Source organism: Puma concolor, chromosome C1 (assembly GCF_028749965.1).
Source record: "Puma concolor isolate L17-30 chromosome C1, mPumCon1.1.hap2, whole genome shotgun sequence".
NCBI classification, from domain to species: Eukaryota; Metazoa; Chordata; class Mammalia; order Carnivora; family Felidae; genus Puma; species Puma concolor.
The window spans coordinates 55593844-55617960 of record NC_141674.1 but is presented as its reverse complement, the minus strand read 5'-3'; the positions used below and the strand labels follow the sequence as shown (position 1 = coordinate 55617960).

The 24117-nt window shown below is 39.4% G+C and overlaps 2 protein-coding genes across 13 annotated transcripts in view; one reads left to right on the top strand and one right to left on the bottom strand.

Moving 5' to 3' along the window:
- The window catches only part of SLC35D1 (solute carrier family 35 member D1), a 51281-nt gene extending 41717 nt beyond the window's left edge, over window positions 1-9564 (top strand). The window contains exon 12 of the mRNA XM_086717244.1: window positions 4388-9564. Coding sequence (XP_086573370.1) covers window positions 4388-4496 — 109 coding nt within the window. The 3' untranslated portion in view covers window positions 4497-9564. The remainder of the gene's footprint in view (window positions 1-4387) is intronic.
- Window positions 9565-19180: 9616 nt separating this feature from the next.
- The window catches only part of MIER1 (MIER1 transcriptional regulator), a 61258-nt gene continuing 56321 nt past the window's right edge, over window positions 19181-24117 (bottom strand). For all 12 annotated transcript variants that reach the window (XM_025934761.2, XM_086717234.1, XM_025934762.2 and 9 more), the window contains one exon: window positions 19181-22136. In XM_025934761.2, the coding sequence (XP_025790546.2) occupies window positions 21808-22136 (329 nt within the window). In that variant the 3' untranslated portion in view covers window positions 19181-21807. The remainder of the gene's footprint in view (window positions 22137-24117) is intronic.

Genomic DNA, 24117 nt, shown 5'->3' with positions numbered 1-24117 from the left:
ATACTGTGAGAGTTACTACTGACCCACAGATAATAGGGGTTTGCTTACTCAATACAGTTAAGGCCTCTTTGGGATGACCAAAGACAAAGAGGCCTTACTATATGTAGGACTCCTTGATTTTCTGGGTGAACGGGTATGCAGCCATGAAGATGAGGAAAAGCAGCAACTGGCAAAATCTGGTTCTTCTTTTTGGCAGTATTCACTCCTGGTGTGCCTTGACATTTTGACTTTCATCCCTATTGGGTGTCTATTGTGTCCCAATGAGTGTTTTGAAATGATCTATTGTCCTGTTACATAATTTAAGTATAGAATTTAAATTATATAATTAACATGTAATTTTAGATAGCTTATTGTTACATAAATTATATAATTAAATTCTCACTTCAATCCTGTAAGAGTGGTATTCTGATCACCATTTCACAGATGGGCTCATTTCACAGAGCTGATGCTCTGAGAGTTTAAGTAACTTGTTCCACATCACAGAGCTTTGTAACATTTATTCATTTTTGAGAGACAGAGCATGAGCAGCGAAGGGGCAGAGAGAGAGGGAGACACAGAATCTGAAGCAGGCTCCAGGCTCTGAGCTGTCAGCACAGAGCCTGATGCAGGGCTTGAATTTACAACCTGCGAGATCATGACCTGAGCCGAAGTCAGATGCTTAACCGACTGAGCCACCCAGGCGCCCCATCACAGAGCTTTGTAAATGTCATAGTCAACAATTATGTGGTTTTTATTCAATCCTGTGTCACCTCTGTGCTTCTCTCTGTTCAGATTGGAAAGCTCTGGAAGGTGATACATATACAGAGGCAACACAGCTCTGCTTTACTTGGCTGGTGAGAAAGATGAAAAAGGGCTCCCAGGAGCTGCTATGTGGGGAGTTGACATGGGTGTAGGAAGAATATACCCAGAGGTCCAGTTTCAATTATTTGGCAGGAATTACTATATGTTAGGAAATGTCAGTAAAAATCAAACTGCCTTGGCTCATAGGCTTGGGTATAAATTGACCTATTTTACATGTGGAATACAGAAGGCAGCATCTAGTCTGGGAGGCAGAGCTACATGGCTAAACACATGAGCAGATATGTCAGCCACAAAGGGAGATGGACATAGTCTGGACCTTAGGACTCTTGCTCTCTGGCCATGGAGTTGCTATATGGAAGGCATTTTTAGCATATATTTGTAGAGTGGATATCTAATTGTCTCAGGCTAGTAAATATGTCTGGAGCTGTAAGTCTAGAAGAGATAGATTGTGTTTGTGTGGCTTTGGAAGATCAGAAGTGGCCGGAGCAGAGGTGGCACTGTTCAGCTCTTTTCCAGCCAGTCTTGCAGTATTCTAACTAGACCCTGTCTGTAGTGCATTGGAGCCTTGTCTTTTTCCTCTGTTTATCTCCTGGCTCTGTCACAGCATGTTGAGTGAATTAATGGTAGTGCTGTGATCTGAATATTAGGCAAGTGGAAGATTGCTTGAGATTTAAAAAAGTGAATCTTTAGGATGGTCAAATATATAAATAACAAATCCAGAGTATCAGAGGTTGTCATATTTAATGTGAATATTTATGGAGCCAATAGATTGAGAAGTTTTTTGTGTGAAGTATTAGAAGATACTAATTCCAAACCATTTGGTAGTGATGTATCAAGATTCATATAGATTCACATCTGGCCTGTTTCCCTTTCTTTTTTCACCATCCTCTTCTTCCCCTCCTCCCAGCTTCCCCGCATTCCCAAAGTGCATCTCCCCTCTGAGTCTAGGAGTAGCAGAGCTGACGGGGAAAGAGCAAGTAGGGAATATATATTTTCTGATTGTTTACCATGTGCCAAGATTAGGGCCTGGTTCTTTATGCAGGTTATCTCACTTTATCTGCAAATAAGCCTAGAGAGATAGTATTACTCTTATTAATACAGAAATAGAATCTCAGATAAATTAATAAATTTGCCAAGAGGCACAAAGCTGGCAGTATATTCAAGATTTGAACCAAGACCTAACTCCACAAAGTCTATGTCTTTTCATTACACTAACTATGCTAGGGATATAGGGTCCAGGCCTCATCCTTACGGTGATTCCATAGTATTCCAGGGTATTCTTTGTCTTCTTCAATCCTACACTGCTCCATTACTTCCATCCAGGTGAAATCAGCTTAATATAAAAATCAAATTGTGGGAGGGGGGATGGGCTAAATGACTAAGGGGCATTAAGGAATCTACTGAAATCATTGCTTCACTATATACTGACTAATTTGGATGTAAATTTTAAAAAAATAAAAAATGAAGTTAAATCAATGAATCAATCAATCAATAAACTTGTAGTATAAAAAGAAAAAAAAGGAAAAAAAGATTGTCTTGACAGGAAAAATAAAGAAAGCATTGTTATATTGAGGTTGTCCTGGGAGGGGGAACCCAGATGACAGGATGTTGTGAGTTCAGATGGGGCTGGAGGCCGAGGGAAATTGCCTGTCATGTAGATGTGCATGTGAACCTCAGAGAATTTTAGCTTCAGTCAGGAAGGCTATAGTAAGCCATCTCCATGGGTCCTAGCCCAGCTACCAAGGAAATCATCTACTTGATGCACTAGAAAACCTGAAACGTTTCTAGAAGAGTCTGAGAGATCAAACTCTTAAAAAAAAAAAAAAAAAAAAGGAAAGAGAAAAGAAATGGAAAAACTACTAGATGAAGGAAAAGATGAAGCTCTACGAAACTGGCACAAAGATTGGGTTCGTGAGGGTTTGGAGTTTCTTTGGGCTATCACAGATACTCAGTTAAGCAGTTATTTACTATATTGCTACAAAGTGTCAGGCCTGTGCAAGGGACTTTGTAGAGCTCAGAGTAAGGCTTTGGAAATATATAGGCTTATGGGAACAAAATAAGGACTGGTATCTCTTCTATCAAGTGGAGCAGGGGCCATAAGGGAGGAAGCTGTTTCAGTGGAGAAAATCAGAGGGATACGGGTTTTATTCTGGTCCATTATTAGGATGCTTTGTGACCCTCAGCAAGTTATCTTATGACTCTGGAACTCAGTTTCTTCATCTGTAAAATGAACATCTTGCCAGGGATATTGTACTTTGTAGGAATATTGCCATGGCAGATGTATGTTAAATGCTTGACATGGAATAGACTTTAGTAAATGGTCACAATTTGATGATTAAGTGCTGTGACTGCCTGATCTTCCTTTCTTACTTGTAGGGAGCTAGCTAGGCATTTCTCACCCTGCTGCAACTGGTATGGTGCTGGAACCCCAGAGCCCAGAGGAGAATAGAACTAATTTCAAATTAGTGGCAAGTTCATGAGTCAAGGGGTCAGGCAAAAGATGGGGGGCCCAACCCAGGACAGGCATGTCTGAAATCAGAGTCTAGGCCAGGCTGCCAGCTGGAGACCCAAGAGTCACAGGTGTCAGGCTTAGCAGAAGAACACATCAGAACAGTCTCTTGACATGCTCCTGAGCTCCTCTGGCTTACTTCCACTTAGTGACTGGGGCAGGAAGCTGTGTATCCCATGTGGGTTTGAAGTCCCTGCAGAGAATAGAAAAATATAATCAGTGTCCCTCATGTGCGAACCCTCGGTGGTCGGTGTGGTGGACAAGTGAGGGGTATGAGAAACCAACTCATGTCATGGGCTCAGATGATAGGTTCTCCACTGTGAACTTGATTCTAGTCAGAAAGCAGGTCTGTGAATCCCCCAGGATCTGCATGTTTACTTAATAATTGGGATGTTTTTCATTCTTAGTAAAAATTACATTTCTTTGTTTTGAATAATTATTTTTGAAAATCCAGGAAATAGAAATACAAAAGAAATCACCTCTGAGCTCACTCACCATCTTTCTAGACTTTTTTCTGATGCATATCGATGTACATATTCATGTTTATGTAAATAAAATGGGATTAGACAATATTTAATGTTTTGTGAGATTATTTTTTCATTTAAGATGTCTTTGCCTGTTTTCATATGATTTTATGAGATACATAATATTCTATTGTGTGGATTTATATAATCCCCCCTTGGGACATTTACCCTTTATCTAATTTTTTGCTGTTATGAATTTTGTGGTAAACACTTTCCTGATAAGTCTCTGAAGATGTACACAATTCTTCCATGGAGTAGGTTGCTAGGTCAAAAGGATAAGCAGAATTCTAAGGTTTATGATTTCAACAAATTGCATTCCAGAAAGGTGGTGTAAAATTGGCACTCTTGTTGGCAGGTGTGTGCAAGCATTCATTTCCCCAGTGGATAATGCCATGATGAGGGAGCATCTCTTACTTGGTAGATGAAGATTCCATATTATCTGTTGTAATTTTACGTGCTGTTGATATATGAAGGTAGCTTCCACCCCCGTACCGGTCTCCCTTCCATGTGTCATTCCTTCATTCCTCCCTGATGGTGGTTTTCTTTTTTGCAGCATTGCTGGGAGCCTGGTGTATTCCTACATCACTTTCTCTGAGGAACAGCTGAGCAAGCAGTCAGAGGCCAGTAACAAGCTGGACATTAAGGGGAAAGGAGCAGTATGACCCAGAGGATCGCTTCCACTACTTAGGCCCAAGCTTTTGATCAACTGAGAACACTGGCATTTCTTACACAGACACTCAGGTGTCTTGATTACAGAGAAAATACCATTCCTTTGCACTTGTACAATCTGAGGATTGATTGCTGCCTTTTAAAATTTTATGAGAGAAGCTTATAATTGACTCTATTTTAAATATGCCATTGGAATTAATTTATATCAAACTGGAAAATGTACCGGGCTTTTTAATTTATTTCTTTTATTTTGACAATGAACCATCAGTGTTTTGAAAATATTTTATTCCATAGTTTGATATCCAGGTATCCCTTAGAGCTGCATCTATAAAGTGCTCCAACTGGAGCCTCCGCATTGAAATTGTTGCTGCATATTGAGGTAGCTCAGTCTTCCTTCTACTGGAAATGCAGCCAAGTATCTAAAGTTTCTCCTTTTGGAATTTTATTTCTTAAGGATTTTTCTTCATAAGGATATTATCCCTGCATTTGCTAAAGATGACAACTTTGGCACTAAAAAACTACATGTGCCTTGAGGTTGTATTGGTTTCCATGTTGGCTCCCCTGGGAATTCATGGAATGAGCAGAGTGCATTCCTTGAAATTATGCTATTCCCTTTTTGTTGTGTAAGATGGGGATGATGAAGGGATAGAGGAAGGAGGCCATCTGTATGATTCATTCGTTCAGCTCAAATGTACTGGGTATGCAATATGTACCTGGCATTATGCTAAGTGCTGGGGGTGCACAGATGTTTTTGGAGGTAGTTGAATGATCTCACTCTTGCTATCATGACTGAGGGTTAAGAGAGAAAACTTAACTTTATGATCCATCCAGAAGATGCTGCGACTTTGAACAAGTCACAGAAACTTTCTTCAGCTCTTAGAAACTGCAAATCCGTAAATGGGGTTAGAAGTACCTGCCCCTACCCACCCCACAATGGTTTGCTACCCATATGCTACAGTGTGAGATGACATGTATGTGAAGAGCGGCATATTGTTTATTTATTTTTAAAAAAATTTTATTATTTTTTTAAACTCTGTACCCAACGTGGGGCTTCAACTCGTGACCCCAAGATCACGAGTCATATATATGAAGAGCAGCTATATTTTGTTGCAAACCATGCAGCTCAGCCTTCCTTCTCTGAGTGAGAATGGCAGGCAGGCAAGGTGGACGCTGTCTTTTTCCTGTGCTTCCCTCCTCTGGGTTTGGTTGCTTCTCTGTTTACTCCTCTTTGAATTAATACAAGTAGGTCTTATATTTCTGAATGTATTGGTTTGAGGGGAAAGCCTTTTTAGAGGTTTCTGCATTGTCAAGGCTTAGTCTTTGTTCAGCGTGTTGCTGTTACAGCCATCACCATCCTTTCTCCTTAAATGGCGTGAGCATACCTGTGTCTTTGCATACTGTCACCTACATCCTGTGTCCCTTGGCTTACCTTATGAGCACGTCAGCTTCTCTTGAGACCTTTGCTGCATCCTGGGAGAGCAGCTGTGAATAGGCACTGCCTAAATTGCCTCTTTGGGCAAATCACTCACACAGCCCTGTGATTTGGTACAGAGGCATCCACCGACTTTGTGTATGAGTGTCTGCACAGGCCAGTTGTGCAGTCAGTGTGCAAGAGGCTGGGTGCTTTTGCACTGGTGCACACTAACTTCTCTTTCATTAGGTTTAGAATCCATAGGGCTCTACTGATCTAAACAGTTGGTATTTGGGTGGCTTAACAGGAGGCCTGGAAGGTTTTTGATTTCTTTTTATTTTTTAAAAAATTACATTGAGGTCATTTTCATATTCATGTGTTTCTTTTATTTGGGTTTGTTTTTACTAAAGCCTCATCAGTGGTATTGGGTCCCTAGAATTAACCCCACGGCCAACTTCCAGGCCAAAAGCTCCCAGGGCTCACTTTTTTCCAGGATCATCTGATCTGAGAAAATTCCACTGGGAGCATAGGATATTATCTTGTGTAAGATGATTTTTATTGTCTTTGTTTTATCAATGAGAAGACTCAGAGAGGGTAAGTGACTTGTTAATAAGTAAAAATTCATGTTTCTTCCATTGAGCCATGCTGCCATTTTCCTCTGAGGAAGTGAGGAAATGGAGATGGCTGGCTGAGTCAGCCAAGGAGGCAAGTGTTTGTTTGAATTTGGAGCCTAAGAGGAATAGGCTTTGCAAATTAGGGGCAGTGATGTGTCACTCTACATACCAGAGGTTGTGTCTACCTTCCAGGCTGGGCTCGGTTGATAGATGTGGCCTGCCACTGCCTGGTTTTGGCTGGGCACAGTGGAAAGGCCTTGTGAGAGCTAATTTTATTCGTTCTCTTTCTTCTTCTGTCAAGTCACATGTAGGGAACTTTGATATTAGAAATCATTTGTGTTGTAGAATTTCCCGTCATGAAAGGCCTTTGGCTGTGTCTGTAGCTGTTGTGCTAGAATTCCAGCAAGGGTTGAACTGTTTCTTGGGGGTCAGGTTCCTTGAAGATCTGTCATCACTCCAGGTTTGAGAATATCATGTGTAATTACAGCCTCACTACCTGCACATGACCTTAGGGCCCTCCACCTGTGCCGAACCTTCTGGCCAGACACAGTACAGCAAGTCGCAGCTTCTGCCCTGTCAGTGTTCTGATTCCCTCTTTGACTACCACCAACATGTCAAGATAAGAGAAAGCAGCCTGGGGAAGTTGGAGACTGAATAGACTGGCCAGCCATTTTGGAGTTTTTCAGTTATGTGCAGACTTGGGTATAGTGCACTAGAGATTTACCGGGTATTCTCACATCACCCAGAGTGTCTGGATTTTGCCCCAAGGTTGATATCTTACAAGGCAAAAATTCTATGACCTATTAACTACCTCCTGGGAGAAAGAGAGGCAGCTTTAGAGTTAAATCCTTGATTTTCCCTTTGAGACAGATGAGCTGTGATGAGTTTTGAAAACCCAATTCTGTATGACTAGGGGCTCCTCTTCTTGAGGTAATGACAGCAGGGTCCTTTGTGGCCCATCTGCTTTTAGTCGGTGTCAGATTGATTGTGGTCTGGTTGACCAGACTGCATGTGGCCAACGTGTCAGGTGACTTTCAATTGCTTCATCTGGCTCTTGACTTTATAAGTCATTTGTAGGATCCAGTGTGGACATAGGCTTAAAATACCATGCATCTGCAAGTTTTCTGTAGTTCTGTTGTATCAAGAATCCATGGAAAGTTCAGGTCAGTAAAGCTGATACAGATTCTTCACCGAAAGAATAGTAGAGTTTCATATTTGACTGGTTTGGAATAGTGCCTAGGATTTTGGGCCTGCTTTTGTTATTATGGTTTCATCAGTGAGCAGAGATTGTTTGAGCATCTGTCTTATGCCAGGGCATTATGCCAAGCTCTGGGGAAACCACCCTGAACAGGACATAGTTCTTGCTCTCAAGGAATGTATAATTCTTTAGCCAGACCCATAGTGAAAGGAGATGAAAGCAGTCAGTGATTTGTAAGTTAAGAGCTGCCTGCAGTTACCACCACGGATTAGGGTGTCCCACCCACCCATGAGCTGAAGCATTTTTTTTAATCTAAAAGGACTTTACAATTCAAACTACTAGCTCTGCGATAAGTGCCAGGCCATTAGAATTCGTGAATGGCCTGGGTTCCTCCTCCCTCTGCTTCGCATATTGTTTCTTGCCCCATAACTGTGTACTATAGGAGGTACCCCTTATCCGCGGTTTCCGTTTCTTCAGTTTCAGTCATCTGTGGCCAAGGAAGGTCTGGAAGCATGGGATCATCCTCCTGACAAATCTTCAGAAGGTCAGTAGTAGCCGAATGCTAGTCACGATGCCACGTCATTCCCCTCCACCTCCTCAGTAGGCATCGGATCACCTCACACTGTCACCAGGGCGAGCGCGGTACCATAAGATACTTTGAGAGAGGCCACTTTCACATAACTTTTATTACAGTATATTACCATTTTTCCATTTTATTATTAGTTGTTAATCTCCTACTGTGCCTAATTTATAAATCAAACTTTATCATAGGTATGTATGTGTAGGAAAAAACATGTAGGGTTCGGTACTATCTGTGGTTTCAGGCATCCAGTAGGGGTCTTGGAACGTATCCCCTGTGAATAAGGGGGTACCTCTGTATTGGTTCCTCCTTATGAACAAGGCTATAATTGATTTTTCCCTCTTCGAGGGAAAAATGGTAATATTCACAGTAAGTGAGACAATGGATGCGAAACCACTGAGCACAATGCCCTAGTACGTGTTAGGCACTCAGCAAGTGTTATTACTGTCACTATTTCATGGTGAGGCTGGAAGCAAACTAGATTCTTAATCTGTGCTCCTTAAATGCTGGAGGCCTGGGCAATGTGTGTATTTCTTGAAAAATGTGACCCTTTATTTCATTGCCTCTAGAGCGCTTAAATAACAGTAGTCTTCCTTTTTTAAATACTTACTGGATATAATTGTGGCCATTATGTGATGCCACATGTGATGTGATTCCACCTGTTTTTAAAAAGGAACAAAATTACTTCTATTTTGATGGTGAATTTCAAAACAGAAAAAAATATTTTTATCTTCACCTCAGAATGGTGATTCAGTTAAAACTTTCCCAATTGCTCCTCTGCAGGCCAGACTTGCCTTCTTCCTTGCTCCACTCTGCCTGTGCATCCACGTTTATCTCAGTTGTTGGTGCTTATAGATCTTTGGCATCATCACCTGTCTTCTAGCTCTTACCTTTAAAGGGGTGCCACTTCGTGACGGGATGAAAAGATATTCAATGGTGGGTTTTTTTAAGCTTTCTTTTTTGAGTTACCTTAAAAAAAAGAAATCTACTGGTTAGATTTATTGTCTCACAAAAATGTTTTTAGAGATGATTTTGTTCATAAGTGTTTCTTTCTCATGCTGATGATCAACTGATTTTTTGTCTATAAATGTTGGCCTATTATAGTATTTTTTTCAGTACAGATCCTATTTACCAAATGACCATTTTAGTGGTTTTAAAAGGTACTAAGGATTGAGATGTGTAAATCAGGTGACCTAAACATGAAAATTATGTGCCTAACTATTTTTGTAAAGGTGTCAAATAAATACTTTTTCCTGAACACATGTATTAAAATTCCTTTCTAAGTGCAAAGAGCCATTAAGTCTGCCCACATTCAAGAGGATGGCATCCAGTTAGTTGATTGAAACCTAGTAATAAAATAGTTTGCCATTGTGGTATATAATAGAAATCTATATTTGGTCTTTGTCCCTGTTCCTCCTGGCACATAGCTTCCAAGACTCTTGTACTTTATAAGCGCTATAAGAGTATCTTTTTTTGTTATATTTAGTTTTGTTCCCAGTTGTTGAAATAGTTCTGTAGACATAAAGATGAAATGAGTATCTTTTATTTTTCATAATGAGCCTCTTTTAACCAACTGCACCTGACTTTGTTAAGGACGGGTGGGGGCTGGTTCTGGGGGGAACCAACCATGGCAATTTGGGTTGTGAGCTTTCAGGCTCCTTGCCCCACCCACCTAGGTGAAGGGGAGAGGGACTGGAGGTTAAATCAATTGCCAATGTCCAGTGATTTAATCATGTCAACATAGTGAAGGCTCCATAAAAATCCCTGAACTACGAGGTTTGGACAGCTTCCAGGTTGCTGAATGCATGGAGGTGCTGGGAGGGTGGTACGTCTGGAGGGGACAGGGGTGGCCCACACCCTTGCCACACACCTCGCCCTATGTATGCCTCTCTTCCATCTGGCTGTTCCTGAGTTACGTCCTTTTGTAGGAAACCAGTAGTTTAGTAAATAAACTTTTCCTGAGTTCTGTGAACAACTCTAACAAAGTATTCAAACCTGAGGGGGAGGTCCTGGGAACCTTGATTTATAGCTGATTGGTCAGACATACAGGTTAACAACATGGACTTGTGATTTGCTTTGGAAAGGGGTGGGGGAGGTGACCGATGTATGGGACCGAGCCTGGGAGTCTTGTGGGGCTGCCAGCTCCAGAGCGAGTCAGAACTGGGTGGTAGTTAACCCAACTAGTGTTGCAGATTTGTTTGGTAAATAGTGAGTAGAGTATTGAGAGAAAACACAGGAAAAATTTTTGCTTTATAGCCACCCAAGTATTTTGTATGACTCACACATATGATTAAATATCTGTCTCTGGCACAGTTGTGGTAATTTCAAAAGAAAGAAATGCTAATCTTTCTACTTTTAAAATATTTCATCTGCTTAATCAGGAGTCTAATCCTCTGAATAGCTTTACTGGGACATAACCCCAAAATAAAATATGCTCATCAAAGAGGCATTTTGGTACAGGCAAGCTCAACTGAATTACGAGTACATGAAGACTTTAAAAAAGATTGTGACAAAATACCTATAGCATGAAATTTACCATCTTAACCATTTTTAAGTGTACAGTTTAGTAGTATTAAGTCTATTCACATTGTTGTGCAACCAGTCTCCTGAGTTTTTCATCTTGAAAAACTGAAATCCATGCCCATTAAACAGTTCCCCATTTCCCCCTTTGTTCCGGCCCTGGGAAACCACCATTCTACTTTCTGTCCATGAATTTGGCTAGTGTAGAAAACCTCATATAAGTGAAATCATACAGTATTTATTTGTCTTTTTGCTACTGGCTCATTTCACATAACATAATGTCCTTGAGGTCCATCCATATTGTAGCATGTTGTCATAGTTTCTTTCCTTTTTAAGGCTGAATAATATTCTATTGTGTGTATATAGCACATTTTATTTATCCATTCATCCATTGATGGACATTGAGTTGCTTCCACTCTTGGCATTGTAAATAATACTGCAAAAAGTGGGTGCCTTAATCAGTTTTGACTGCTCTAAAAAATGACTGTAGAATGAGTGGCTTAAACAACAAACATATATTCTCACCTTGGAGAAGAAGCTGGAAAGTTCAAGATCAAAGTGCTTGCAGATCTTGCGTCTGGTAAGAGCCTGCTTCCTGGTTTGTGGAATATCCATCTTCTCTTATCCTCACATGGTGGAGAGCAGAGAGGAAGCTTTGTCTTGCCTCTTCTTACAGGGCACTAATCCTATCGTGAGGGCTCCACCCTTACGACCTAATTACCTCCTGAAAGCCCCATCTCCAAATATCATCACTTTGGGGATTAGGGTTTAACATAAGATTTTCGTTCAGATTCTGTGTCTCCCTCTCTCTCTCCCTCCCCTGTTCATGCTCTGTCTCTCTCTGTCTCAAAAATAAATAAACGTTAAAAAAAATTTATTACAAAAAAAAGGGGGCGCCTGGGTGGCTTGGTCGGTTAAGCGTCCGACTTCGGCTCAGGTCATGATCTCACGGTCCATGAGTTCGAGCCCTGCGTCGGGCTTTGTGCTGACAGCTCAGAGCCTGGAGCCTGTTTCAGATTCTGTGTCTCCCTCTCTCTCTGCCCCTCCCCTGTTCATGCTCTGTCTCTCTCTGTCTCAAAAATAAACGTTAAAAAAAATTAATTTAAAAAAAGATTTTGGGGTAACACAGAATCTACAGTGATGTGTGCAAATATGTTTTCTTTTGAAATTACTGGGTCATACAGTAATTCTATTGTTATTTTTTTGAGGAACTCCCATACTGTTTTCTGTTGTGGTTGCACATTTTACATTCCAACCAGTGTGCACAAGGGTCCCAATTTCTTCACATCCTTGGTAACGTTTACTTTGTTTTACTGAAAGTAGCCAGCCTAGTGTTTGTGAGGTGATCATATTGTGGTTTTGATTTGTATTTTCCTAATGATTAGTGGTGTTGAGTATCTTTTCATATGCGTGTTGGCCATTTATATGCAATTTTTTTTGGAGAAATGTCTACTCAAGTCCATTTTTTTAATTGGACTTTTTGTTGATTTGTCATTCTTTGTATATTCTAATTTCAACCCTTTATAAAATATATTATTTGCAAATATTTTCTTCTCCGTAGGTTGCCTTTCATTCTTGTTGTATCCTTTAATGCAGTTTTAAATTTTGATGTAGTGCAGTTTATCTATTTTTACTTCTGTTGACTGTGCTTTGTCCATTGTCATGAAGCTTTTCCCCTATGTTTTTTTCCTCAAGGAGTTTTGTAAAATTACATCGTGCATTTAAGTCTTATATCCATTTTTAGTTTTTGTATGTGGTAGAAAGTCAGGGTCTAACTCCATTCTTTTGCATGTTAGTATTTAGTTTTATTGACACCATTTGTTGAAGAGACTGCCCTTAAGGCAGGTTTTAAAAATCCTCTTAGAATTTGACTTTCTAATTTGTGAGTTATATGCTCTTTCATTCAGCCCCTTGCTGGTTTCTTGTCTCAATGTGGCTTCCCTGCACAGGGCTGTCATTATCGGAGACCGCCACAGAAGAGGCACTGCTGACAGGAGCAAAGCACAGGGCTGGTGCCTTCATGTATCCATAGCAGGTGAGCAGTTACTGGTTACTCCCAGGACTTCCCTACAGCTCTCATCACATCAACCGTTCATCCCTCCATCAAGCTAGACCGAGCTCACTGGGGCTGGCACCCAGGCCCCCAGCAGAGGCCTGACACAACCATATTTAACAGATGAAGACGAGGGAAGTAAATCGTTCCGTGTGGTTGTGAAACCCACATTCAGACCCCGGTCAGCTGGACTCAGGAGACTTTTGCTCTTCACCACCATGTTAGGTTCTTGTCTCGCTTTGTCTGCTTGTGATAGACTTGGTGATACCAAGCTCATCATCACTATATTCCTGTCAAATGCCATTCTTCTTCCAGAATTCATACACCATGGATTTGAAGCTTAGGCATGAGCCGGTAGCTGGTTAAATCTGAGAAGCCAAAGCAGACAGGCCTTTCCAGTTGTGCTGATGGGGCCCTCTTGTGGCAGCGGCTGCCACTGGGGGAATAAATGATGGCGAGCAGTGTGCATGAGAAACAATTGTTTACTGAGGGCCTACTGTGTTCCTTCATGGAGTCAGGCCTTTATCATGTCTTTTCATATTACAGTACTGTTGCACGAATAGTGGCTTAGGCAAAGCTCAGGGGTTTGTCCAGCTTCCCTTAGCTGATAAATTTAAATCTGGACTTTAATTCCTAAACCTTTTCTTCCCAAAGAATTCCAGATAACATCCCTCTATTAGGAGAATGCAGAAGGAGGATTTCATCAAGAGTTGCCTCATCATGTGTGCTTATCCTTCAGGTAATTTTTTTCAACGAATATTTTTGAGGACAGTATCTACAAATGATGGAATCATGAAACTGAGGTAATTGTAAGAATGTGGGGGAGGAATATATATCATCCTAAGAATGGTAGGAAAAATTTCCTTGGAGAAATGGTATTTGAGCTGATTCCTGAAGGACACCTAGTATTGAACTGAGGAAATGTTGGAGGGGACAGCCCTCGAGCACTCCAGGGCCAGTGTATCTGCTTCTGTCTGAAATGCATCCCTGTTTAATGTCTTTCCAGCAAATGCCCTCCTCTCTGTGGGCCTTCCCTGACCAGCCTCTCTGAGATTGCACTCCACCATTGTCCGTATTTCCCTCCTGTGCTTTCTCTTGGCAGCATGTGTCTCTTTTGATGAGGTGTAAGCTTTATGAAGGCACAGATGTTGGTCTGTTTTGCTCACTGCAGTGTCCCTGGCACCTAGAAAGAATAGCGCTGGGCACACTGTGGGTACACATTCCCAAATGAATACCTCTAGACAAGAGTACCTGACTAATGGCTACATTTTTAAAGCATAGCAAGGCAGAAACATGGCCTCATCTTCCTTTTAGAAAGCTCACAGCAGCTGTAGTATTGGGATTGTAGGTCAGGAGTTGATAAGAGAGGGGCCAGGCAGATTCAAAGTGTGAATCTAAATGAATGCAGTCAATACGTCGTTAGTGGTTGAGCTTGTGGTACCTACTTGCTTAAAGCTGTGCAAATTAGAACAAAACAAAAGGTTGCCAGGCAGATTTGGCCCACTGGCTACTGGTGTGCCTAAATCGAGGACCTGCTATAAACCAGATTTGCACTGTAACAGGATCACCAAGGATGCTGTGCAGATTGCTGTTCGGGGGTGGGGGGTGTCGGAGAAAGGCAGGACTGTAATACATCAGCTGTAGAAGATTGTTGTGTCCTGGTGAGACATGATGGGGTGCTGTAGTGTAGCTGTGAAAGCACAGAATAGAAACAGTATTTGAGTTATTTTAGGAGGTACAATTAACAGGTGATAATGAAATCTGTTTCTAATTTTTATAAGTAAGGCTATAGTGAATTTCTTTTGCCTAAGTCTGTTCTATTCAAGGAGGCCATCTGAACTTAAGGAGATCAAAGATGAACATTTTTAAGGTATTTAAGGTTTCCAAATGTTTTCCAAAAAGGTAGTTTTTTAAGTATAGCAAACTTTGGAATACTTGCTACGCAACAGTAAAAATAAATTTACTTAGCATTTGCTACATGCTGGGTAGGCATTTTTTCTTAGCACCTTACATATTGATCCATTTTAGTCCCATAAGCAGTCCTTTAAAGTAAGTTTCACTGTTCTTATTTTAGAGGTGAGGAAAAAGAGGCAGAAAAAGGTTCCATTATTGAACAGTGGTAATTGTGAAAAAGTATTTGCTTTACAGAACGTAAATTTGCCTTTCTGTAAGGCCTACCTTTTGCTCTGTCTGCAGAGCCGGCTGGAACAAGCAGTACAGTGTAACGTGTGAGTGTGGAAGTGTCAAATTACTTCTTTTAAATCAAATCAGAGGAGTCCCCATTTTACCACCTAGCAGGAAATTCAACGCCAGTCCTTCTCTAAGGTTAAACCAGAGTCAAAGGAATTATATGGTGCCTTGAAAATAGAAGAAGGATCTTCAGCCCTTCATGGTCACCGCTAAACTCCTTGGTAACTGTCTCTGAGGTATTCTTTGAAGGCAGGTGGCATTGCAGATTCCAAACTTTGGCACGGTGTAAGTCTCAGTGCCTGAAGTCCAGCGTGACCTACACATGCAGCCTCCTCTGAGGTCTCGTAAAGAATGAACTCGCATTCCAACTATTCTCAGAGCCTACTGACCAGCTTTTTTTCCCAGCTTGAGGGAATTTCTCCTTTCCAGAACTTAGACTTGAGGGAAAAAAAGGGTAGAACAAGTTGTTTGTAGATAATATCTGCTTTCTGCCCTGCAACACACATCTTCTCTAAACACAGAGATCTAACTTAGGAACATAGTTGAATAAATGCAGATCATTGGAAAATACTAAGTCCGCTTCCCAAGACAGCTCAGTTTCCCCATTTGTAAAAATTTGTAATGCTGTGAGAATCGGTTTATAATGACTGTTTAGCACAGTGCATATAACAGTAATCACTCGTTAATGGCATCTGATAATACTTGCAATAGGCTTTAGATGCCAAATGAACCTTTTTCTTTGACCAACACGTGCTCCTTTTGAGGAATGCCTCTTCCCCAGCTGCTCAAGCCAAATTAACCTAAAAAGTGCTGTTGCCTTAGGAGAGCCATTTGCCTAGCCACAATGATGGGTTGGCTAAAGGGTCGCTAATAACTCACTTTCTGGGCTGTAGGGACTGACTGGTCAAGGGTTGAGCCCATTGCTCTAGCCATAAATACATAGACACTTAAACTATTAAGTACCATGAAGCAAAAGGACAGAGGAATCTGCCCTTGTCTAAGCAGCTCAGTCTGAGGTTGTCGGACATTTTTCCATTTGGGGCCTTAGGTTTTCCCCTTCCATAAACTGAGGACTGCAGGGAAGGCTCCAGAGGGGTCACGTCTGGACTTTGGTGGACTCTTCTCACCAGCTGCTTCATCTATAGGGTACTTGTTGGCTCTTCAGAAGGGCTCTGGTGAAGCTGCTGTGGATACCAGAATACACTGTTTGTGTATGTTCGGCTTCCTGTTCACGCGCCTCTTTGCCAGTTATGTAGCGAAGTAAATTGGGATCGACTGCCAAATGGGTGCTAGCAAAATTTGAAGATTACTACAGGTTTCCGATTCTGAAATCCAAGTTTTTTCTTGAGTTTGTTGCCAAACTCATTTGGCAGCAATATCGGACCTGAAATGTGTGTGAATATGAATACATTTTACGGTGGCCGTTAAGTGTTTAACCATAGGTTCGAGACCTGGTTGTGGATATTCTTTAAAACATAGCACCTCTCTAATATCTGAAAAATTCTGGTCACAAGAATTTTGGAAAAGGGACCGTACGCCTGTACTACTGCTGGATCTTCATCTAGTGCTCTCTAGAGAGGATAGATTTCCTTATGTGTGTATTTTTTTAATGTGTGATTTTTAAATCCCAAGAGCTCTGTGATACTGGCACAGTAAGTTTCACCTGTATTTTATAGTTGGGCAGTTGAGGTGTTTATGCTACTTTTTTTTTTTTTTTTTTTAATTTTTTTTTTTTCAACGTTTATTTATTTTTGGGACAGAGAGAGACAGAGCATGAACGGGGGAGGGGCAGAGAGAGAGGGAGACACAGAATCGGAAACAGGCTCCAGGCTCCGAGCCATCAGCCCAGAGCCTGACGCGGGGCTCGAACTCCCGGACCGCGAGATCGTGACCTGGCTGAAGTCGGACGCTTAACTGACTGCGCCACCCAGGCGCCCCAATGCTACTTTTAAATGCAAATGCCTGTCTACTAAACACCGGAGGGCAAATACAGACAGTGACGTAGTAGAGAGGCCACGAGGCAAAGCAGTTCATGAAGCTCATAATTCAGGCTATTTGGAAGCTCAGAACCACGTCCTCCGAATAAATTTCCATCAACCACAAACTATGTTCAAAGGGAACTACTGGTGTATTCATACTCAGAATGACTGGTACTACTCTTAGCTCACAGCCAGGTCTCTCATGTTCACTCAGCTGAAGCATAGCTAGCTGACAAGGGAGGAAAAAGTATTGAAAAGCCCCATTTTGGAGCAAGCTCTTTCACGAAATCTGGATTTTCTTTCTGGTCAGCAATTTACAGTGGCTCAGGTTAGTCTGATGCCACTCTCGCTGCTTGATCTCTTACAGTTCTGAGAGAAATCATTTCAGGGTCCCTATCTCCTCTTGTTCTCTTTATACAAAGTTTTAAGTGTATAGTCCTTAATCCAAAGTCCATCGTCTTTCAGAGAGAAAAGAGTAAAACCATGTATTTTACAACTACCTGAACTCTACAAGCAAGTTCTAGCTGGTGTGCAGAAAGACAGATTTAGCCAACTCCACAGTCAACCATTCATGTTAACGAGAATATTAGAAAGTGTATTTGCTTTATAACCAAGTCAAATGTGCATTAGGCCTCTCTGACTTTTCCCAAACTTTAGGAGGTCAGGAGACTCCCTACTCTTGTAGTAGTAGTACTCAGTGGACAGTGACAAAAGGGGGAAGTCCTGAATAATCCACAGCTGTTATGTTACAGTTAAAAATAAGTGGTCTTTCTTAGCGGAACTGTATGTAGATTTACTGTTGCTTCATTTCTAACAGAAGCATTAAGCTCAAGGACAATCTTAGCTAGAATTCTCTGGCACAGAGTCTGGTAAACTGTTTCCCTGAGATCATGCCTGTTTCTTCCTTTTGCATGCTCTGTGCTCAGCATACACTTCTACCACTACTAATGAATGCCTTCTCTTTGAAAAAGAAAACATGCCACACGTTATCTGAAGCCACAAGCCAAGCCTTGTAGCTGGTACAAGTATAGGCCCAGATATTTGCCGGAGAAGACGATACAAGCAAACTTGTCACTGTTGACATTTAAATGTGAAGAAGCCTTTCCTATCAGTTGGCACAAAGGAGAACTGGGAGTTCAGCTCCATGGCAGTTTCCTCAGTGTCCTTCACAGACTAGGTTGCCTTTAAGATGGTGTTCAGAGGTCTTCGAGCAAGCAAAATGACATTTTGAATATATCATACATCCTAAATAAGTCATAGGAGCTAGTATAAACACAAGTGAAAATAAAAAAAAAAATGATCATGGTCAGAAAAGGAAAAACTCATGTACTTACAGATGTCAAAAGATGTCAGCTCGGTACCTAATAGTACATAATAAATGAGGTTATGAAAACTGCTATTATTGGAAAATGAGGCTAATCCATCAGCCCATGACTTGTAAGACTTTGCAAAGGATTAAACTTGATTATTGAAGAGTTGATTTTATGATTAAAAATTTTAAATAGTGGAATCATAGAATACAGAAAAAGTTATTTTTAAAAAGAACAAAAGGTTTACAATTTGGAAAATTCTTATTCTTCCCCATATGACTTTCCACACTGGCAATTTTCATGAATATGGATTACGTGTGGGAAACTTTTTATTTCTGTTTTGGCATTTAAGTAGTGATACAGAGCCAGTTACACACCTCTAGAGTCATCAGCATACACCTTGCCTATGGAAACTCACCGACCCTCACTTATTAAAAATGCCCACTCTTAATTTTCCATTTAGAAAAAAGTAAATATTGTGACAGAAGTTTTTTGAAAAATATTATGTGATACGAACTGCACTACAAAAGATGGGGTAAATTTCTAATTACATAGTTTAGAGGAAGGTGGGTGAATAAAGGTCTGCAAACCAAAAGAGCCCCTTGGAGGAAAAAAAAGACAAAAATACATCATCTAAGATGAGGTCAAAGGGACCAGAAGCCACTCAAACACTAGTTCATGTGAGAGATCTAGGAGAAGGACGGCCAGAGATTATACATATTTTGCATTGTAAACAGTATGTATTATATACACTTAAATCTGTAATTAAAACCTAGTGAATCAATCTAATGAAAATCATTCACACGGCATTATGTAGACAAATATGTTTAAAAAAATATTTTAATAAGCATATTCAGAATGGCAGACAGGGAATGGGAAAAGGGAATTATTTTACAGTGCAAAATTACTATGCATAAATTTAAAAACATCTAATTCATAATTTTAAATGCCTATTTAAATATTCAAATACATTTTAAAGCTCAACAGATTTATGTTGAACTGAGTTGCAGATTCTGAACTCCATTTGAAAACACATCATAAAACAGAATACCATTTCAAATGAAAATGATAGTGCTTTGCTGAGGGTGGGTATGGGGTGGGGGAAAACTATTACCAAAGTCTTCTTTTCCCAATGCAGTTTAAGAGTTCAAGAGTTATGAAATGTACTAAATCTTAAAGCAAATTAAATTCATGATATTACTAAAAACTTTAAAGTAGTGCAATGACTTATCAAGTTATAGTGGCTGCATTATGAAGAACAAAGTACTGTGAAATACCTGTATAAACACAAAATACAATTCATATTTCTTCATGAAAGGCTGAGCATTATGTATTATAGTAGTGGAATGTCTTTTTATTAGGTATACTTTAAAAAGGTAAGATTAAGAAAAGTAAAATTTCCTAACATGTATACATGTGCCATATTTGCAAACATGCCTGAGAATTTAATAAAAATGTTCCTGTAGTTTCCAAGAACTTCACAAACCTGCAAACAAAATGCATCTTTAAAAAAAGGTGAAAACAGCGTCTCTAATATTGCAACAACTTAAAAAGTACAGCGTCACTATTCATTTGAAACACGTCTATAGACCATCTTTGACAAAGAGCTAGGAGCTAGGATACTTTGGATTTGTGTAATAAAAACTGATTTAGAAAATGGATTGTGACCATCTGCTAAAGCTGCCATTCTGGATAAATTAAATGTTGTAGGGTAAAACAAAACAAAAACAAAAAGTTCAGGCTTCTCAACAGTTCCACCCAAAACTCTGATTTACTTGGATATGTATGTAGTAACAGTGAACGTACATTATATGAAGTCAAGTGTTGTCAAGTGGCTTTTTAACACTGTTTGGGGAAAAGAGTTGTTCACATTGGTGGAAGGAAGCAGTTCTGAACATATGTTAATAGTAATACTTCATGGGGGTAAGGCCTAAACCATAATTTCTCAGTGCAAACCTTTACTCAATTGTATTAAACAGTTGAGCCATTAAAAACAAGACCACAGAAGATTTATTTTAAAAAGGCATTGGCTCTTGAACTGATGGCTGAAAATGAATTGGTAGAAGCATTTGGGGTATGCCTGTGTGAAAAAAACAAGAATAGTTAATAATCTTTTATAAAAGTTTGGATATAGGTTGGTCTATCAGCTGTATAAAACTACATTTTTAACAAGAATTTTGCACTAAAAATAAAATGGCACTCTTGAAAGGCTATGCAAATAGATGATCCTATTTGTAATCACACAGAGCAATGGTTATTCATCTTATCTTCATTTTGGAAATACACTCAACTTCATCACTTTTTCCACATAAAATCAATATTGTTATCTGCCAACTCCTTGTGTGTGCCAATATCTAAATATTGCTTGACCTTTTCCCCTGTTTAGTTAATGCAAAAATGGGAAATTTTATAATGCATATAAAAATAATTGAACAGGATTCTGGTCAGCATGATACATTTAAGCACTTAAGCTAACATTAAACTTTTGTCTTGCTTCAAAAATAATTTTGAAAATTATAGCAAACGCAAAACAAACTATGCGATCAAGGTATCATGCTTAATTTCAGAATTCTCAAACTATTTGTCCTTAAGTAGAAATTTGAAAAAACAAATTTTCACAATCCTTTATGAATGCTTTTACCACCTGTATAAGAAACATGACTTAGTTACTACACAAACACTTAAAAATTCATTAGAAAAACCTTAGCAAAATAAAATGAAAGCTGACAGACTCAGAATATCAATTCCTCTCATAAAAGTTTACCAACTGTACAAGTTAAGAAAATTATACAAGCTTTTGTATTAAGAAAGGACAGTTCAGTCAAGACATATGTACTGTAAAAATCTTTCAAAGGCTACAAAGAATCTGGAAAAATACAGAATGTATTTCTTAAGCCCAGATAAGAATATGGAAAGACATCATTGATGTCAACAATTTTACATATACAAACCTGACTTGGTTTATTTTTAAACTTCTATATATAAAAAATCATGCTAGCATAACTTTCAGGATTCATAAGGGTTTCCTTAATAATGACACTCAATTTGTATGGAGAGAAAATGTCTTAAAAAAAGAAGACATTTCAAGAAACTCAGAAATACTGGTGTTCAACAGAAATCAGAACTTGGTTTTTTCTTCTCTGCCATCAAACTAAGCAAAAAGTACCGGTAGTGAGCTTTTAAGATTAACACATCAAATGAGAAGGTACAGATATTTCCATAGTTCATTCAAATTTACTAAACTATTCGTTATAGCCTTAACAGGGTCTTTACACTTTTAAAGTAAAAAGACTACAAAGGGCAGAATTATGAAATCTTACTAAAATCAGGACTCATTTCAAATTTAACCAACTGCTTCAAGGAAATCAACTTTTTAAGGTAACCCATCAACCCTGAAAATTTTAGTCACACCAGATTTTACTCCAAAGAAAGTAAAATAAGTCTAAAATTTAGTCATCCGTGTTTTCAAGTTCTTCAAATTTTCCATGTGACACTGCTTCCTGGAAAAATTCAGAAGAACCTGGACTTTCTTTTCCACTGCTGTTTACCCTTCGCCTTTTGGCAGGTCTCTCACTTTTTTCATCAAAATCATTTTCATTTCTTGCAGTCATATGGGCAAGTTTTGGGTCAGTGGTAAGGTTATCTGTTTCATAACCATTAGTATCCACGTCTGCATGAAGTGGTTTCTTATTTCCACCTGTTGGTCCATTCACATGTAACCCTTCAGCTTTTATTTCTTCTTTGTTCAACATTTCACCTGGTCCATTAGATGACACCCCTACGTTGGAAGAAACGTAAGTGAAACTGCTAGTATTAAAAAGCTAAATTTGTAAACTATTCAGAAACAGCTATTATGGAATAGCTTTTCATCAAGGATGAGAGATACCAAATCTATGTATATATACAGTCTGAATGCTGGCTCTATTTACTTAGTAACTGTGTAACCTTTGGCAAAAGTTATTTACGTTCTGTGTACCTCAGTTTCATCACATGTACAATGAGGGTAGTAAGAGATTTACCTTACAGGGTTGTTGTGAAGATTAAGTTATAAACATAAAGAAGTAATAGAATCTGGCATATATTAGAAGCATGTTGGTATAATGTGACCACAAATAAGCACTGGGTCCAGCAGTCTAATAAGATAAATTAAAGCAAAGAATGCACAAATTATTAGACTTAGCAAAATGGTTATAACTTTCTAATACTATGTAAAAAAAATTTTACATTCCTTAGAAGCTCGAGTTTTCTACTGCCGTATAAAATGACAAGACTTTTTCATTCTTAATGTAAATAAACCCATGGGTACTGTGTTTTAAAGGTAAAGATTACATATTTATCTAAATAGATTTAAATAATCTGCCACTATGTTAAAAAAGTAATGCTGGCACTGTCCAAACGTACATTTGAAAATGATGAAAGCAAACACAAATGTCTCCATAGTAGGTAAGAGGAGAATAATTATTCTGATAAAAGTAACAGTGAAAAGGGCATGTTACAGTTGACTGCAAAATGGAGTAGACATTGTGGAGACAGACATTTAATGTAAAATACAGAATGCGCCACAGGAGAGAATTAACTTTTAATTATCTGAAAAATATTCAGTATAAAGGATGAGTTTCAAATATTATATTTGGTCCAAGAAAATATTCTATTTCCCCAACTCAAAAGTGCACTCAACCCATACATGGATACGGGGATGTTATGCACCATGATGCAGAAGGAACCATTCTGTTACAGTAAAGCACAAAGAGCTAAGTGACCACTGTGAGTAGGTGAAAAATGAGATTTCAAGACACTAAGCCCCTTACAAAAGAAAGAAAACTGAATTGGCGAAATCCATCCTTTCCTTGAAAACCTAGGAATCTCGATTGTGGGTACCTAGGTAAATGGCTTCTGGGCTACTGAATAACTTAATTTATATACAGCTTCTTAGGTCAAACTGCATGTTTTCATCAAATGGTTAAAAAAGGGGGGAAAAAAAAAGGAAAATTTATTTGGTGTTATGAGCAAACAGGGAAAGACCAAAGTAGTATCAACTATTTGCATCCCTGAGCTTCTATCCCCCAGTCCTAAGATCAGAGTTTTAGCTTTTTACTCTACCTCAGGATAGCATTAGACAACACGTCATCGACCTTTTTAGACCAGGAAATGGCTGCCGGGCCCTCTTTTCTGTTTGTATGACTTGTTCTTAGGGGGAAGCAGTGAGGGAACAGAGAGGGGTCATTAAATGAACAAAATATATTTGCTCCAGCGGTGCCAGTGTGAGACCAAAGGTCAGAATAAGGGACAGTCTCTCACAGTGTTCCTCTTCTAGTTTCTGTCGTGAGGTCAACTCTCCCTGGCCCTCCCCTAAGACTGTTACATCAGAATACAGGTGTGCAGAGCTTGTCTCTAATTCACCCGTTTCCTCCTTAAGAGGAGTGGAAGGCTTGTCTTACTTAGGAAGACCATTTTAATTAAAGTAGAAGTCAAAATAATTTTCTGACTAGGTCTTACTAACACAGTGATCTTTGGTCCATTATACATTTTAAACAAGAACGTTACCTGAACCTTAAACAAAATGGAATGCCATTTACTTCTTTCTCACAGAGATAAATATAGGATAATATAAATATAAATATAAAAAAATAATATAAATATCCTATATTTATCTAGGTTTCTGTAGAGTACTCTACGTTTCTGTAGAGTATTAATGCAGAGCCTGACACCTGCTTTATCTTTTCTCATCCTTCAAGGATATTACACTAGCAAAGAAAAAA